Source organism: Mugil cephalus, chromosome 12 (genome assembly GCF_022458985.1).
Source record: "Mugil cephalus isolate CIBA_MC_2020 chromosome 12, CIBA_Mcephalus_1.1, whole genome shotgun sequence".
NCBI lineage: Eukaryota > Metazoa > Chordata > Actinopteri > Mugiliformes > Mugilidae > Mugil > Mugil cephalus.
Genome location: NC_061781.1, coordinates 21225125 through 21241331, shown reverse-complemented (window position 1 = coordinate 21241331; position 16207 = coordinate 21225125). Strand labels below are relative to the sequence as shown.

At 40.0% G+C, this 16207-nt stretch overlaps 1 protein-coding gene across 1 annotated transcript; it reads left to right on the top strand.

The window, feature by feature from the left end:
- The first annotated feature begins 1755 nt into the window (after positions 1-1755).
- ccnyl1 (cyclin Y-like 1) lies at positions 1756-15683 on the top strand. The gene is made up of 10 exons (XM_047600837.1): positions 1756-2804; positions 5228-5302; positions 5653-5696; positions 7665-7765; positions 8086-8121; positions 8227-8278; positions 10025-10144; positions 10642-10808; positions 14097-14259; positions 14486-15683. The coding sequence occupies exons 1-10, from the start codon at positions 2642-2644 to the stop codon at positions 14600-14602; spliced, it is 1038 nt and encodes a 345-aa protein (XP_047456793.1). The 5' UTR covers positions 1756-2641; the 3' UTR covers positions 14603-15683.
- The last annotated feature ends 524 nt before the right edge of the window (positions 15684-16207 follow it).

The following is a 16207-nucleotide window of genomic DNA, read 5'->3' as shown; positions in this document are numbered from 1 at the left end:
CAGCATTGAAATATTGCAGTGGGCTTGGGTGCAGTTAATTTGAGCAATTTATATTCTGTTGTTCTAACTAAATCTATCGATATATGTACAAGTTTAATAAATGTTTACGTTTTATTTGCACAGTCTTTATTATAAATATACAAGTATGTTAAACAGATAATTAGCCTAGCAAAATATATAGCAAATAATGGAACAACTTTAAAATTTAGTTTAGTTTATGTTTGTAAATTTCTTGGTCACAGTAGTTGAAAGATAAGAGAAGTAGAAAGAAAGATAAAATAAAATATGAGTAATATCTAGTAAAATAAAAAAGAAAATAATGTAAGCAAAAAATGTACAGAATTAGCATATCAACAAATGTATGAGAAACAGAATTTGAAGAATTAGCTTGGATAACTTAACTTTTAAAGAAAGGTGAGCTAGCAGATGACAAATGTTTTTACTCATATATTAAATGAGAAATAAAGAAAAATATGAAGCATCCCTCAGCTATGCATTGACTGACAAGTAGATAGTGCCACTAATGATCCAAAAATAGTAGCGTTGTAAATACATTTCATGGGTTTTTAAATCGTCTCTGACAGACAGCTTCTTTAACCAATGAGCGACATCCAAAGGCTCTTGTTTTGATTTATCAGCCAATGGGAGTGAATGGCATTCCTTAGTGGGCGGGGCTACAACGTAACCGTGGCGAGTAGTGATGGGAAGACTCTCTTTTCTGAGAGTCGACTCTTTTGCCATGGCTCTCTAAGAAGAGTCAGCTCTTTATAATATTTTAGCCCAACAAGGCGACTACAAATGCTTTGTGTATTGATAAGCCCTTTTACATTCAATGTTTTATGAAAAGCCTAAAAATTGTCTCATTTTTACTTTCATTTAATATTTCAATTCTACTTTAATCGTGTGAACAAATTAACAATTTCAGTCAGATGCTGCTAAACTTATGGGTGTCTCAACTATTTTTGGTTTGAAAAAAACTGGAAAAGGCCTCATACCAGTGGTTGTTAATGACAATTAGTGCTACTATCTAAAATTAATATTATTTTCATATTGAAGTAAAGACACTCTACTCTGCCATCCCCAGTGTCTTTAAATTTCAGCCACCGAAACAGCCTCCATAAGTCACTCATAGCTTATACATTGTCATTCTGGCTTGCGCTGTAACACTTCGTGCTTCACTTTAAACAAGAGCAACTGAAAATTTTGCTTAAATTTCAGCCAAATTCTTTCTTGAGTGCTGCAGAGGCCCCTGCGTCAACGCTGACGTGCACCTCCCCAGAAATGTAAGTACTCGTTGCGGCGACACAGCGCTGTGATTGGTCCGCTTGGTTGTTGCTTTTTCCGTTTTAGTATTTCCGAATTGTTGTCCATCTCTGAAATCTCTCCTATATCTCGGAAAGGCTAACTGAGGAGGTTTGGAGATCCAGGAAGCAGAAACAAAAATTAACCCGACTGGCAAAAAAGTGTCCTTAAGTGTTTGGACCGACAGCGGGTCTGCGCATAATGTCCTTAGCCCTGTGCAGTAGTATAAATTAGGCTTACTCTCTGTTTTCACATAATAGTATGATCCAAAGTCCTCACATGTGAATGACAACATGGTGTAGTCAATAAAAACAAAGTCTTGTCCCCAAACTAACGCAAACGAAAAGACAAAAAAAAAATAGTGAAGAGCCGGCTCTCACCGGATGGGAATCGGCTCTTCTGATTCACTGCCAAGCATCGGCTCGTTTACGTATTGCACATCACTAGTGGCAGTAGAGGCTGTTAGTGAAGTCCGGCAACAGATGGCGGAGGTGGCGGCGTCTCCATTCAGCACAAATCTGACAGGGCGGAGGCTCTGAAGGAGGAGATGGTTATCTAAAGAGGAACCACACGAAAGCCTTGTCGAGCTGACTCCATTGATATTTTTTCTCCTACTGTCTTGGATTTTTTCCCCCCTACTTCTTTTCTTTTTGTTGTTATTTTTCGCTTGAGGCCTCGGAAGCCTCGGGCTAGATTTGGCGACACGCCGAGCCGAGTGCACGGAAGAGACGTGTGTGGGATTGTTCCGAAACTCCCGATAAAAACAAGCGAAAAAAAATGTGTTTGCCAGGATTTGAAGTTTCCGCTTCGTGACGCTTTTTTTTTATTATTATTATTATTATTTTGTAGAGCCGGTCTTATTTACACGATACCAAAAAACAATTTGAATTAATGTGGAGTAGAAAAAAGTTGAAGATACGAGCTGGCCTGCTATGGTGCTAGTTAGCTACTTAGCCGAGAAACTTTAGCATTGTTGAATGAATGAATGAATGAATGAATGAATGAATGAATGGACCAGCGACCACTTTTATTTAAATAACATCTGATTAGTGTTAAGGGGGAAAACGTCGAAAACAACACAAGACGACGCTGAATGTAAACAACGCGGTGGTTGTACTTTGTTGAACCACTTAACCTCATAACAGACCGGAATGCAATTAATTAGCGTCGGTGGACTATTTATCCTTCAAAGATAAGTGTTTTATGCGTTTATGCGACTGGAGCCCGGTAATGTTCACGAGGCAGGGCGACGCTAAGTTTACCTAGCCCCAGATATTTGCACTACTTGGACTTGGCTGCGGTAGCGTGAAGCTTTACCGAAGCTTCCGCCCAGTTCGCGATGGGGAACACGGTGTCGTGCTGCGTCTCTCCGGAGTCGAGCCCCAAGCTCCCGTCGAGGCAGCCCGCGGAGAGACTGGAGGATTTCCAGACCAGCACCGAGGCGAGCGACGACAACACCGTGCCCTACCTGCAGCACATAAGTGACAGAGAGGTGCCCGATGGTAAGTGTCGGCCATAATACCCAGCAAACACACACACACACACACACACACACGTGACGGTGGTGAGATGGCACAAACCTGATTTTTCCCATGCCAGCGTTTTAAGCCACGGGCGTGTCTAGCACGTTTTTAGGGGTGTTCACGCCCCAAAACTAAGAGTCTGCAAGGTCTGTTCAGTGCAAAAACTAGAGCCAGAACATAGATAGATGTTGGCTTTGTTATTGACATTCATATCTTTAACCTGTTATAATTCCAACCCTTTTTTTTTTTTTAGGACGCACTCAAAGTAAATTGAATGCTGTTCATGAACATTTTGGGAGCTCATGCATGATCTTGGTGTCTTTTAAAAGACAAGACACTGAAGTGTCTATCACGGAAATCAGAATCACTCTAAGTGTTATTATTCCTGAGTAATCAAAGTTGGCACACAGTTAAAAAAAAAAAGAAAAAAGAAGTTGCTTAGTTTGACTGAACTTTTTATTTTTTGAAAAAAAAAATGTGTCAGCTCTGTAGTTGGGATCCTATAATGGCTTTTATCAATGAAATAAGAAGAAAATCACATATTGCATGCAGCATTTACTCAAACGCAACTCGTGCACAGAGCTCTGATTCATTCAAAAAGCTGCTGCTGCTGCACTTATTGTTCCTACATCGTCTCATGTACTTGCAATACTTTTCTGTATTTAAACCAAACGGTGGCTTTGTGACACAGTAGTGTGACATTAAAACACCCCGTCTGACCCTTGAATCGCCCCTGAATTTTGAGTCTCGTGAAATGCTACAGCCGTATTTGTTTACAGCAGGGGTGTCAAACTCAATTTATTTCGGGGGGGGGGGGGGGCACATACATACGGTCCAATATGATATCAAGTAGGCCAGGCCAGTAAGATGATAATAGTGTAATAACCTATATCAGGGTTTTTTTGTGGAGTCTTAACATTTGAAAATCCCAATTTAAAGCCTTAAAAAGTCTTAAATCTGAGCGTGTTTTGCCTCGTGGGTCTTAAATTACATTGAGTCGTAAATCCTTACGTCCATTTATTACCGCTTCATTTGCAGTATGAGCTCCTCTGGCCCCGGCCTATTATATTATATATCCTCATTAGTGGAGGGTTGTTCTGAGGTGATAGTAAAATGACAATACATTTTGTTATTTTGAAATTAATTCTGTGTTTTTGACTTGTGGAGGTATTAAATGTAACCCATAGTGATCTTAAAAAGGTCTTAAAAAGTCTTAGATTACACTTGTTCAGAAACCTGCTATAAGTAAAGACAGATTTTATTTGTTTTAGTGCAAAGAAGAACAAGTAAATTTAATAAACTTTAAAAGAAAATGAAATTTCTTATGAACTATAAGTTCAATTTGGGCTCATTGCTGTTTAGTCCTGGGTCTCAGTGTTGTGTTGTGTTCATAATTTAGTTAGTGCTGGCAGCTAGTTTCATTGAACGTTTGCAGTCTGCTGTGAATAAAAACAGATCTGACCCTCTGATGTGCGTCCTTTGGCCCGCGAGCCGCATGTTCGACACCTGTGCTTTTACAGGAAGCCTTTTCTTAATCCAGTCACTGAGCGAAGACGGCCTTCGCGTGACTCCCCGCGAGCATGCAAACTAACCTGGACGGCAAATATGCAGCCACGCACCAAGTCAACTCGTGTCAACAGACAAACAAGATAGTTCAATTCCTATATTTACACACGACAACTTTATAGTATAGCCTTTCACAACTGCGAGGAAAGTATGCGCTCTCGACACTGCCAGAGGAGTTTATTGCCCTCCCGGTGCCAGCACTGCGCTGATATGAGAGCATTCTTGGCACCGCTTGGTTTTGCACTGCATCATATTGATCCTACTAGCGTCACATTACAAAGAAGGACATAAAAGATGAAAACAAACCCCATAGAAATTGGCAGTTAAAGCCTCCCTTTATTCGTTTTTTTTTTTTTTTTTCATGACCTACTAATTAATGTGGTCGGGGAGAAATCGACACCTTCACCAAAACAAACACTATCTTAATGTGTCTGCAGCATGGAGTTAAAAGTCAGGCCGCTGATCACGGAAGCATCTCAGATATTTCTCTGTGATGTGGGCCCGTGCTCTGTAGCCCTTGTGTCGCCACCCTTCATTGATTCCCAGACATGCACTATGTCCACTCGTGTTGTTGTGGACAGTTCTCTGTGTGTGTGTGAATGAGAGAGAGAGAACAGCAGCTGTTGTCCGGTTGAGGATCATAATCAGTCCAGCAGTCAGTCTTGCATTCCTCCTTTCACAAGTGCTCCCATCACCTAATCCCCTGTCTTTCATGTAATCTGCCGCCCGCCCAGATTTGGAGGAAGAATGCTGTGCTTCTCAAGCGCAAACAAGCATCGTGCTTAAATATATGGCTTTTAATACAGTCCGGTGATGCACTTTTTTTGTTTTCCCAGAGCTGGCTTTGGAGTCCAACCCATCGGATCACGCCCGAGCAAGCACCATCTTCCTCAGCAAGTCCCAGACAGACGGTGAGCAATCGCAACATGACGAGCGCACGGCGGTGATTCACGTTAACTGTGTTGCTTAAGACCATGTGAACAGTAAATACGAACGTGTCTTAAACACACAAATTGTTGCATGCACAGTTATGTTCAGGGATGTGTTGTTAATTCTCTGCTAAATACTGAATGTTTATTTCTGTTGACTTAAATTAGCTGCAAGTTTCAACCACAAAAACATTTGCTAGTGACTGAAATTAGTCTGAAAAGGGCTTTTTAACAGTCAGTGATTATTTATACACAAGTGTTACTGAGAGGAGAATATGTAATAAATAGCATTTCATGTGGTATTTAAAAAGTCCCTTTCTCTTCCTTTACAGTACGAGACAAGAGGAAAAGCAACCACATAAACCATATCAGTCATGTAAGTGAACAAATCCAGATGTTAGTTTAAAATCTTTGTTCAAAAAATGTAATAGTTTAACCAGTTTCCATAATGACCATAATGACCTGACTAATTCAGCGTCTTTTAATTTTATGCTAATTTACGTCTGTATATAGTTTGTGGGGGTGGATATTGTCAAAGACTTCACATCAGATCACAATGATAATTCATTGGACAAATTGCATCAAAAAACAATATTAATTGAAATGATTCAGTTCCATTTTTATTGCACTTGTCCAGAAAAAGTGGATCAAGTTTCTTGCCACTTAAATGTCACAACACAGTTTCAAGTTTTGCTGCCATGCTCGTTTCTGCTATTTGCCAGTTTTGCGGAAAATCTATATTAAGACATTAAATCAAAATCGATGTTGTATCGGATATGTTGCCATACAGATATGTTTTCCAACTCCTAATAGTTTGTGTTTAATATCTACCACTTAGGCTAAATAAGAAAAGAGTGTCACATGAATAGAAACGACCGCGGTTGGTGAAAACTCTTGAGGCGGCATAAATGCTTCAAAACTATATTTATTCTCCGGTGTCAGATAATGATTGGTCCAAAATGAATTCTTCATCCACATGTTGCAGTGATTTTAGTTTGGGTTGATCAATGTTGCCACAGTTACCTTGAAAAAGTAATCCAGTTATTGATTGCTCCTTTTAAAGTTAACCTTACTGATTACTTGATTGAGCAGCTCCCACCTCAACATAAAAATGACAACCAGTTTGGCCAGTACTCAATTTATTGGAAGAGCATTTTTAACAGCTTTAACTTAAAATACGAAAAAAAGAAAAAAGGCAGCATTTCCTCTACAACGTACAGCCCAAACAACTTCTTCACTTCTCCCCCACTTACTGGTTTTTGCACCAAAGTCCAGCTTTTGCTGTTTGGCGGTGGAGGACCTCCTGTACTCGATGCAGCTCTCTGCTTCTTTTGCATCACCTGGTGGGATTTTAACGTTTAACGTTAACTGCGACTCCGAATGTTTCTTTAAATGCGCACTTGTGTTTTTGAAGCTGGATAAGACTTTTCCACCAGCACAGAGTGTTTTCTTTAGCTGACACAAACTCAAAATAGTGGCGGTATTTCCAGCTCTTCCCCCCTCATGCTGAAATCATGAATCCTTGTACTCGGGAAAATGTGAAACATACTAACGCACAGTGACTTGGATAAGTAACTTTAATTTGATTACTGGTTTGGAAATAGTAACGCGTTAGATTACTCCTTACTAAAAACAGTGGTCAGGTTAATAACGCGTTACCAGCATCACTGCTGTTGATCAAAATTTATTAACTCCAAGATGAGCTTCACAAGTTTAGATATCGTTAACTATAGCAGTGGGAAAAAATATGGATGTGGCCATATATCACACCTCCACCACCACTTTTTCTGTACAAATACAATAAATTGGAAATGGATCATTCGGATTAATATTGTTTTTTGACTCAATTTGTCCAATGAATTATCACTGTCATCTGCATTTCAAATTTCTCCATGAGCTATGAAGAATATTGCAATGATGTGTTGTATCGTGAAGTCTTTGCTAATACATATCACTAGTTAACTAGCAAGCGGCTAATGTTTTAGTGCCGTAATCCCAAGACAACACAGAGACACCGGCACAAGTGTGAATGTTTTTAAGCTTTAAGCACTGCATTGAAACAGAAATGTGGAAGTTTTGAGCAATGACGCCGTCTGTAAGGCCCCAAATCTGTAAATGCCAACATGTTCATCTCTAAGAAAAACAAGGGTAAACCAGAAAATCTGGTGATCAGTAACAAAATATCTTCCTTTGTTTAGTTTTTTTTTACCAAAGGAAACACAACTTTGTTAGTTTTACTCTTTGCTCTTGAATTGTCTCAGTTCAAAAAGGTGAATCACACTTTTTAAATGACAGAATAAAGATCTGGTCCAAGTTGTTGATTCTGTGATTTCGCCGCCTCCAGGTTTCTCCTGGTCCGCTCTCCAAGAAGTACAGCTCCTGCTCCACCATCTTCATCGACGACAGCACCGTCAGCCAACCAAACCTCAAAAGCACAATCAAATGGTGAGAATGTCGCAGCGTCGTGTCGCCCAAAAAATCTAATTTCACACGAGTAAATCCCGTTATGTCACGGCGGGGGCTAATCCACGCACAGTAATACTTAACGGATGCGTGACTGAAACAGATGAACTTACACCTCGTTTAGGTCGTTCAGCTGTGATGACATTATGTTCATGACTCTGGATAATCACATTTAATCAGGATTATCTCGGTGTTTAACTGACGGCGACCTGATAAATATTTTATTTTTGACAAACAAAAACACACCACTCTCCCGTTTTTTCATCATAGATATGAAACTAACACGTTTTTTCTTTCTCCAGTGTCACTTTAGCAATATACTACCACATCAAAAACAGGTTGGTGTAAATCTTTAATTTGATTGTTGTTGTTTCACATATGGGAGATTATGTTGCTGGAACTTGAAGTGAACTATATTGACCGATGCCGTGTTTGTTCTTTAGGGACTCGAACAGGTCACTGGACATCTTTGATGAGAAGTTGCACCCCTTATCAGTGAGTATGTTTCAGTTAGAGTCTCATCACCTGTTATACATCAATAAAACTCAGGCCGAACAAACAGGAAGATACTAGAACTGATGAGAGTTGAACTAGTCTCGTATTTTAATGTTCTGCTTGGTTCAGTCTGACATTTTATGCTGGAAATTGTTAAATCAAAGCCTGAAACATCAACTAGCGACCGAGCGTCAATACACAATATCTTCATATGTGGAACGGGGCTTGAACCAGAAAAAGTCCCTCATTTGAGCCAGTTGTTTAGGTTCATCTAGTTCGTTGTATAATCATATCCATTCATCCAGTGCAACCACAGTTTGTTCCTGAGATCTATTTGCATTGTCATGCGTCTTGAATCTGAGCCTTGAGTGGTCTCCTAGTACAAAACTTCACTTTGTTTAGAAACTCTAACCCCCTCTTCTTCCTTCGGTGGTGTGATTCACTGACATCTGTTCATGTGATGAAGGGAGACACATGAGTGGTGTCCACCTCTGCAGTGAAGACGTTTTATTGTTAGCTCTCATAGTTCAGACTGAAGCCAAGTATTCACCATGATGGAAGGGTTTACTTCTGGCCTCATCTGTTAATTTAATGGTATTAGATCGTCATTTTTTTATCCCACAGTTTGGTACTTGATATGGCAATTTCAATTTAAAGCCATATGTTCCATAGTAGTGGAATCAGTCCTTTATCCCCCCTCATACTACAGTCCAGGGTTCCTACGCAAGTATGGAAAATATGGAATTTGATTTTATGAATTTCCACGTCTGGAAAAAAATGGAAAAATATTAATGTAAATTGTAAGTTGTAAATTCTGTAATTTTTTTTATTATACGGTTTATTTTATTTTGCTAGTTTTTGTTTTACTTTATCTTTCTTGTGTTTTTTTATGAGTGTTTCCTTTTATGTGCAACGAAGCTATGGTGACATAGTCATTAAAGTCTAAGACTGTTACAACTGTTCAACACTGTTCAATGTGAATATCTTAAAAATAAATTAATAAATATAAATAAAATGTTTGTGTGAGAGCACACATTAGTCTAAGAAAAACATCCAAAAAAACGGTTTGGGCAGATTGACGTCCATCCAGTGCGTGAGAGTGTAGAAGTCGTGAATGTAGTCAGTCAACTTTTTAAAATAACATTCACAGTCTTGGGGAGTGAGTGTATTAGTATATTCTCTAAAATATTCTTGCCAAAACAGTGCGTTGAACTATGCTAACTGGCATTTATAGCTTATAGTGCTTGCGATGTTTTGCCTCCAGCTAAGCCCCGCCCCTCAAAATATGTCACATTGTTTACAAACTGTATCGGAAAATGTAAAATCTCAGACGACCGGCTCACTCAAGTTATAATTTTTTTAATTTATGATTTATTAATTTATTTTTGTTAAAAAGCATTTGAATACTTATTTGATGTTTAAAGTCTTTTATAACACCAGGTACTTCTGATGTTCATGTGCAACTTACAATAAGAAAAAAACGTGCACTTAATTTATCTTTAACTTATCTGTATGAGCTTCATTAACTAGCTATAATCTTCTAGAAATGATATATGTTCAGAATAAAGAAAACAAACAATTAATTCCACAATTTATTTACATGATACACAACTGTTTGCTCAAATGCCATAAATTTGATTCTGAAAATTAGGGACTGGAAAAAGTGTGGGATTTTTAAATTCCAAAGATGTAGGTCCAAAGATGAACCGATTCTCTTCACATTTTAACTGTATTCATCCCGTACAGAGAGAGCCAGTGCCAGATGACTACTCCCTCGTAGACCCAGAACACAAACTGATCTACCGCTTCGTCAGGACGCTCTTCAGTGCTGCACAGCTCACCGCAGAATGTGCCATCGTCACTCTTGTAAGTGGTCGTCTTGATACTTTTATGGTTTTCACAGCTTTTAATGTGAACACCTATAAGGTTGTAGAATAGAAAAACATATTTTATTATTATTATTATTATTTGGAATTATTAAGAATCTTAGTCCAAAAGAACTTGTAAAGCTGCGTCTTTTTGATATTATTGGTGCTGTTGGGGTTTCTGGCCACCAGAGGGCAGTAAACTCCCACAATCTGACTTTACCCAAACAGCAGAAATGACACTTTACAAATTGAATGTCTACAGATTCTACCTCAGGCTGATTAAAAAGCATCTGAGGCACAAAGCAGATGATTCCTGGCTGCATCAAATTATATAAATGTATAAGTTTGATATCTACATATACTTAAGATGATGTCATAGACTGACTAGGGTTGTCTTTGAATGGACAGATGAAAGTTTCTGTTGCATTTTTGCGTTAACCAGAGATGAATACTAGAATTGTAAAAACCGACCTTCATGCATGCGTCTTCCTGAAGGTGTACTTGGAGCGACTGCTGACCTACGCTGAGCTGGATATCTGCCCCGCCAACTGGAAGCGCATCGTCCTGGGAGCCATCTTGTTGGCCTCCAAAGTCTGGGATGACCAGGCCGTGTGGAATGTCGACTACTGCCAGATCCTTAAAGACATCACCGTGGAGGACATGTGAGTTAAATGCATATCCACCGGATACATGTTTGATGAGGTGCTTCATCATGTTAGAGAATATTGGTTCAGGGAAAATTACACAGCCCAAATAGAACTTGATTGTACAGTTATTCAATGAAAAACATTCAGCACTTTCAAAATGTATTTGTGTAAAAATCATTTGAATTGGGAGGAGTGATCACTTTCTGTTCACGTAATTAATCCTGAATAAAGTAAAAAAAGGAACCGAACAAAGTGCTTAATTGGTATCGTTTAAAAGATACTGGTATCGGTACTGGTATCGAACATTTTTAAGCGATACACAACTCTAGTGTCATGGTATGAGTAAGTAAATTGTGAGTAAATTTGACACTAGATGATCATTATTTCATTATTTAAAGTATAAATAACGTAACATTTTTATTTGTTGGTGTGTCATGGTTTAAGAAAGGTTGGGAAACACTGACCAAATTCTGTGCTGAATATAGATTCACTATGTTTTGTAAGATAACATCATCTTTAAAAAAAAAAAAAAAAAAAAAAGATGTTTTATGAAGGCGGTGGAGTCAGAATTGGAGCAAAAGTGGCTCTGAATACAACTAATACTTACCATGGGATTGTTCAGTGCTGGTAGTGTTTTGCATTCTTGTTTGAAGGGAATTAGAAGACGATAAGGACGAGAGTCGACTCGGTCAAGAAAACCAACACAAGTGAAGTGAAGGGACAATGACTGAGGACCACAGAGAGAATTTTACTGTGCACATCTGGCACATCAGATCGTGGTTGTGATTTCATAACGTAACAGGAGGTCGTGTGCTGCGTTTGTTGCTCAATTATTTTCAAATGTGCAAATTTGAGATTAGAGAGAAGAATTTCAAAACTCCTGTAATCTGAGCCCATTTTAACGCTGCCAGATTATTTAACTGTCGTTTTCCTGAGCTGCCGCTGAAGTTTCAATTCCTTTCCTGAGGCCACGTTTACACGAATACGAGTTTTGGGTGAAACTGCGTAACTTTCTGCCGACCGATGTGTTAGTGGAACCGCGACGCCTGATACGAACACAAAGAACATTTAATGGCTGACTACAGACTTGTGACGGTGCTGCATCAGATATTGACCCTTGTTGGGTGGTTAGGGCAAAATATACTGTTGCTTCACCACTACCATGAGCTAAAAAGGATGACAGACAACTATATCCTTTCAGATCTGGCACAGGGTTGATGCACAGGCTCCGCCTCTTCTTGTTTTTTGAGTTCTGATGGCAGAAATGTCACCACGCATATGTACTGCAGACTTTCTACAACTGGGTTTTGCAGTGGATCCATCTTTATGGAGAAATTCTCAAAAACGACACCAAGAAAAAACTGAGGAGAAAAAAAAAAGATCTTGGTACGTGTGGGCATGGCCTGAATGTGGTTGTGCTTTGAGTTTTCAGGACGGCAGATAGTTTCAGCTGTAGGAAAAGGAAGGTTCCCAACAAACGCAAACGTGGTTCTGGCGACTACAATCTCCCGTCTCTAATAAAAAGAATAACAGAACAAAGATGCACTCATGGCGGACAGAAGAAGGGCCGGGGTAGATGGAAGCTGTCTGTCAGGCTGGAAGCCAGTGAAGAGCACAGGGGGCTGCACTTGGAGGACCTGAGCTTTATTGCCTACAATTGCTTTTCGTGTGTGTGTGCAAAAGAGGTTGAAAGTGCCTCCTTGTTTTTTTGCGATTCAGAAAGATGCGTTCGCTGCCTGCATGTGTGTTCCCCCCATCCCCCCCATCCCCATCCCTCTCTGACTCTCCCCTCTCATATACGTCTGACCTACACTCTCTGTGCTCTGTTTTCATTGCCGCTATTGAAGTGTCTTTGTGAACCCGGTCGGGTCTAGATGGAGGGATGGGGACGAGGAGAGCAGGGAGAGAAACAGAGAGAAATGAAGGGGAGGGTCTCAAGTGCTCTCACTGCTTCTACATAATGGCCCTGGCTCTCGCCCGCTCCATTAGTTGCCCCGGGAGACCAGACATCACACACACACACACACACACACACTCGCGCTCGCTCTCAACCACCTTTGCTGACCAACAAAGCATCCTGGATGCTGTCTCCTTGGCGACCACCTCCCTTAGATTTTCTCGTGACCGTGATGATGAAGGAAGGATGATGGAGGTTGTAGTCTGAGGGTGAAAAAAAAAAAAAAAGATGAGCTGTGATACTCCAGCTAAGTGCTTGTCTGATTACCCTCCTGTTTGTGTTTGTGTGTGTGTGTGTGTGTGTGTGTGTGTGTGTGTGTGTTCCTACCTCCATGGTCACTTCTCAAGTTTAAAGTCGATACACAGATAACTCCCGACCAAGTTTCTAATGAGAGTCTCCTCCTGGTCCGGCTGTAGACGTCATTTCTTTGGTGAACTCCTCCAGGTGAACGGGATTAAAGTCGTGGATGGTGTGAAGCTGTTTCCTCTCAGTTTCAATGTGCCTGTTCAAAATTCACAGCGACGCCTCCGTCTCCTCAGCTTTGTCCTCTTCTAACCCGCAACACCAGTCCTTCTTTTTGGAAGATTACTTTTCTTTAAATTGCTCTTTGGAATTATTTCTCGTCAGGAGAAAGTCTGAATACATTTTTTTAAAATACTTGTTTACTTTTCAATAAGTACCTGAAAACATTTTCACCTCCTATGCTGGACAACTTCCTCCTCTCATGCACTAGACTCGATTGATGATTTTTGTTCTCCTCATAACCAGACTGCGTTTAAGATACATCGTTAGACGCTGCAAGACTTTCTGTGCACAAACTACATGTAGTTGCACGACACTTTGATCCCCATCAAAGGACAAATGGGACTAAAATGCATTTATAGTGCATTAGACATAGCTTCAGTAGTTTATTTTAATAATAAAATCAGAAGGAGTGCAATTAAAAAAACAAAATAGTTTCAATTAGTCCTGAGTGATATACTGGTTCATACCAATCTACCGCAGTAATTCTTCTCTCAACCAGTAGAAAATGTCCTAAACACCTGATTATGCATGAAAAAAAAATAAATAATGATAATACAGTGATACCGTCAGAATTTTGTAAAATACCATGATATAAACTTTTAGTTTTAGTTCATGTGATATCTATCAGTAGCGGGGAGTTTAGAGGAAGAGATTTAAATGTTGAACTTTTTGAGAAATGAAGTGTAACTAAACATTTAAGCGTCTTATGAGCCTCGTCTTTCCGTATTCTGTTGCTTCGAATGCTGCAGATAATCGTCTGAGACTCTGTTTCGGACGCTTCGTGTCTGAGATTAACCCTCTGGTGTCTCCCTCCCCTCCAGGAACGAGATGGAGCGCCACTTCCTGGAACTTCTTCAGTTTAACATAAACGTTCCAGCCAGCGTATACGCCAAGTACTACTTCGACCTGCGGCAGCTGGCTGACGACAACAACCTCAGCTTTCCTCTGGAGCCCCTCAACAACCAGCGCGCCCAGAAACTAGAGGTGAGCCGACTTCTGAGAAAGACCACACAGTGACGCGTTTGCTCGGTAGCTACTTCACATTCTCAGACAAAATGAGTAAATGTTTGTTTCTGCAACTGCTTCCTGCACCAGTGGTGATTTCCTATTAGTATTTATGCAGATTTCTTTAATCCAATTAGAACGCCATGATCTAATTTCCCTGCAGGTTTCAGTAATATTTCTGATTTATGTTTTATTACTCATCCAGGCCATTTCAAGATTATGTGAAGACAAGTACAAGGACCTGAGTCGCGCCTCGATGAGACGATCCTTCAGCGCAGACAACCTGATAGGTATACGACGCTCCAACGCTGTCCTCTCGTAGGCCACACTTCTTCCCTTCCTGTTTTCCAAAGCCCAGCTAACCCACAGCCAGTCCCGGACGAACATGGCCGCCTCGACGTGGCCGCCGCCGCGTTTTATTACGCTGAACTTGAAATTGAACTGTTTACCTAAATTGACAAAACTGTACGACAACACGGCTTTTGTTTTTACAGAACCCATTATTTATTTCTTACTTTTCCCACAAGTTTCTAAGTGTTAAACTAGGAGCGGCTCTGACGGAGGTAGACTTTGGATTGTCATTAAAATGTAATTTTTACAACAAGAAATGACTCATTACCTGCAGCGTTAAAGGACGAGGCTGGTGTTGTTCTATTTCGTTGTTGCCAAATCCCATGAGAAGACAAAAATGATAATATATGACCCTGTGTCAGTAGAGCGTCTTTTTGTCTTTCCCTGGGATTCGTTAACAGTTTCAGAAATATAAGACACCACCAGACGTCTTCTTTTTTTAATAGAACAAGTGCGAAACGTTCTTTCCTGTAAATTAGACACCAAACGTTTCTTTGGGTGGGTGTAAATCACACTTTGTTTACTGTCGATACCAGTGATGTTTTATTATGTTTGAGTAAATTTTCTACCCGTGTGGACTGAACATGCGGCATGTCTCACATTACAAAGTATTGGACTATTAATACTCCACAGGAGTCGACTGAAGCGGCCCCTTCGGTCAGGAGTGCCAACTGCGATTGGTTTCATGTTATATATTCGCCACAGGTGGTCCAACGGGGGACGGTTTACTGACAGTGGATCAGTACGGTTACTGAGCAGCTCGGTGCAACAGTTAGGTTGTAGGTGGGGGTCCACACTGTCCAGTATAGTGCCCCTTTAAATCCTGCCCGACGTCGTCTGTAAGAGCCCCTCTACAGATTGTCCTTAAACCTGACTACACTACATAGATCCTGAGAGGGGGGGTGAAAAAAACACTGATGCCCCCCTTCACCCACACCCCCTCCCACCCCTTTGCTTACTATGTAGGCTACTAGCTGTGAAATTTGTCTTGTTTTTAATTGAAAAAAAGATGCAGATGGAGTATTTTAAATAAACACTAATCATGTAACAAAGATGAGAAGTTGTGGGTTTTATGTTTTCTGATCATTTGTCTCTGTTGAGTCTTTCAGATTGGTCTGATGAGAACCAATCAGAGGGCTCCTACCCTTGATCTAGTTCAGACAAATAAAAGCCATGCTGGGGTCTATTCCCATAGAGAAAAAGGTTGAAACCTGAAATAATATAGTAGAGAGCAGGGCTGTTACAAATTACAAATTCAGTTGGGACAAATTTCATAAGATCAAGAAATGTTGCCATGCCAGACCAGTAAGCAGCTGTCATCGGGAAATTTCAAACCAATACAGATCCGTATAATGAAAACTATGAACTTTTTATCCATAAATCAAAGTATTATCTTATCTTTTAAAGTTGATTATGCCAAAACGTGCATAAAAACTAAACTAGTTATAAATAGAATGAATTGTTTCTGGTCGTATCTAACATGGTACATACATTGGAAAGTGCATTTAACTGAATAAATCTTTTAGTAGTACCCCAACGCCCTTACTTGATGGTAAAATGAGTTGGTGTCTTCATT

What these genes read in the sequence shown, in the direction of transcription:
- ccnyl1 (XM_047600837.1), top strand. Translation starts at nt 2,642, where the DNA reads ATGGGGAACACGGTGTCGTGCTGCGTCTCTCCGGAGTCGAGCCCCAAG. An exon ending in ACATAAACCATATCAGTCAT is followed by an intron (nt 5,697 to 7,664) that starts GTAAGTGAACAA and finishes CGCCGCCTCCAG; the next exon opens with GTTTCTCCTGGTCCGCTCTC. An exon ending in AATGTGCCATCGTCACTCTT is followed by an intron (nt 10,145 to 10,641) that starts GTAAGTGGTCGT and finishes GTCTTCCTGAAG; the next exon opens with GTGTACTTGGAGCGACTGCT.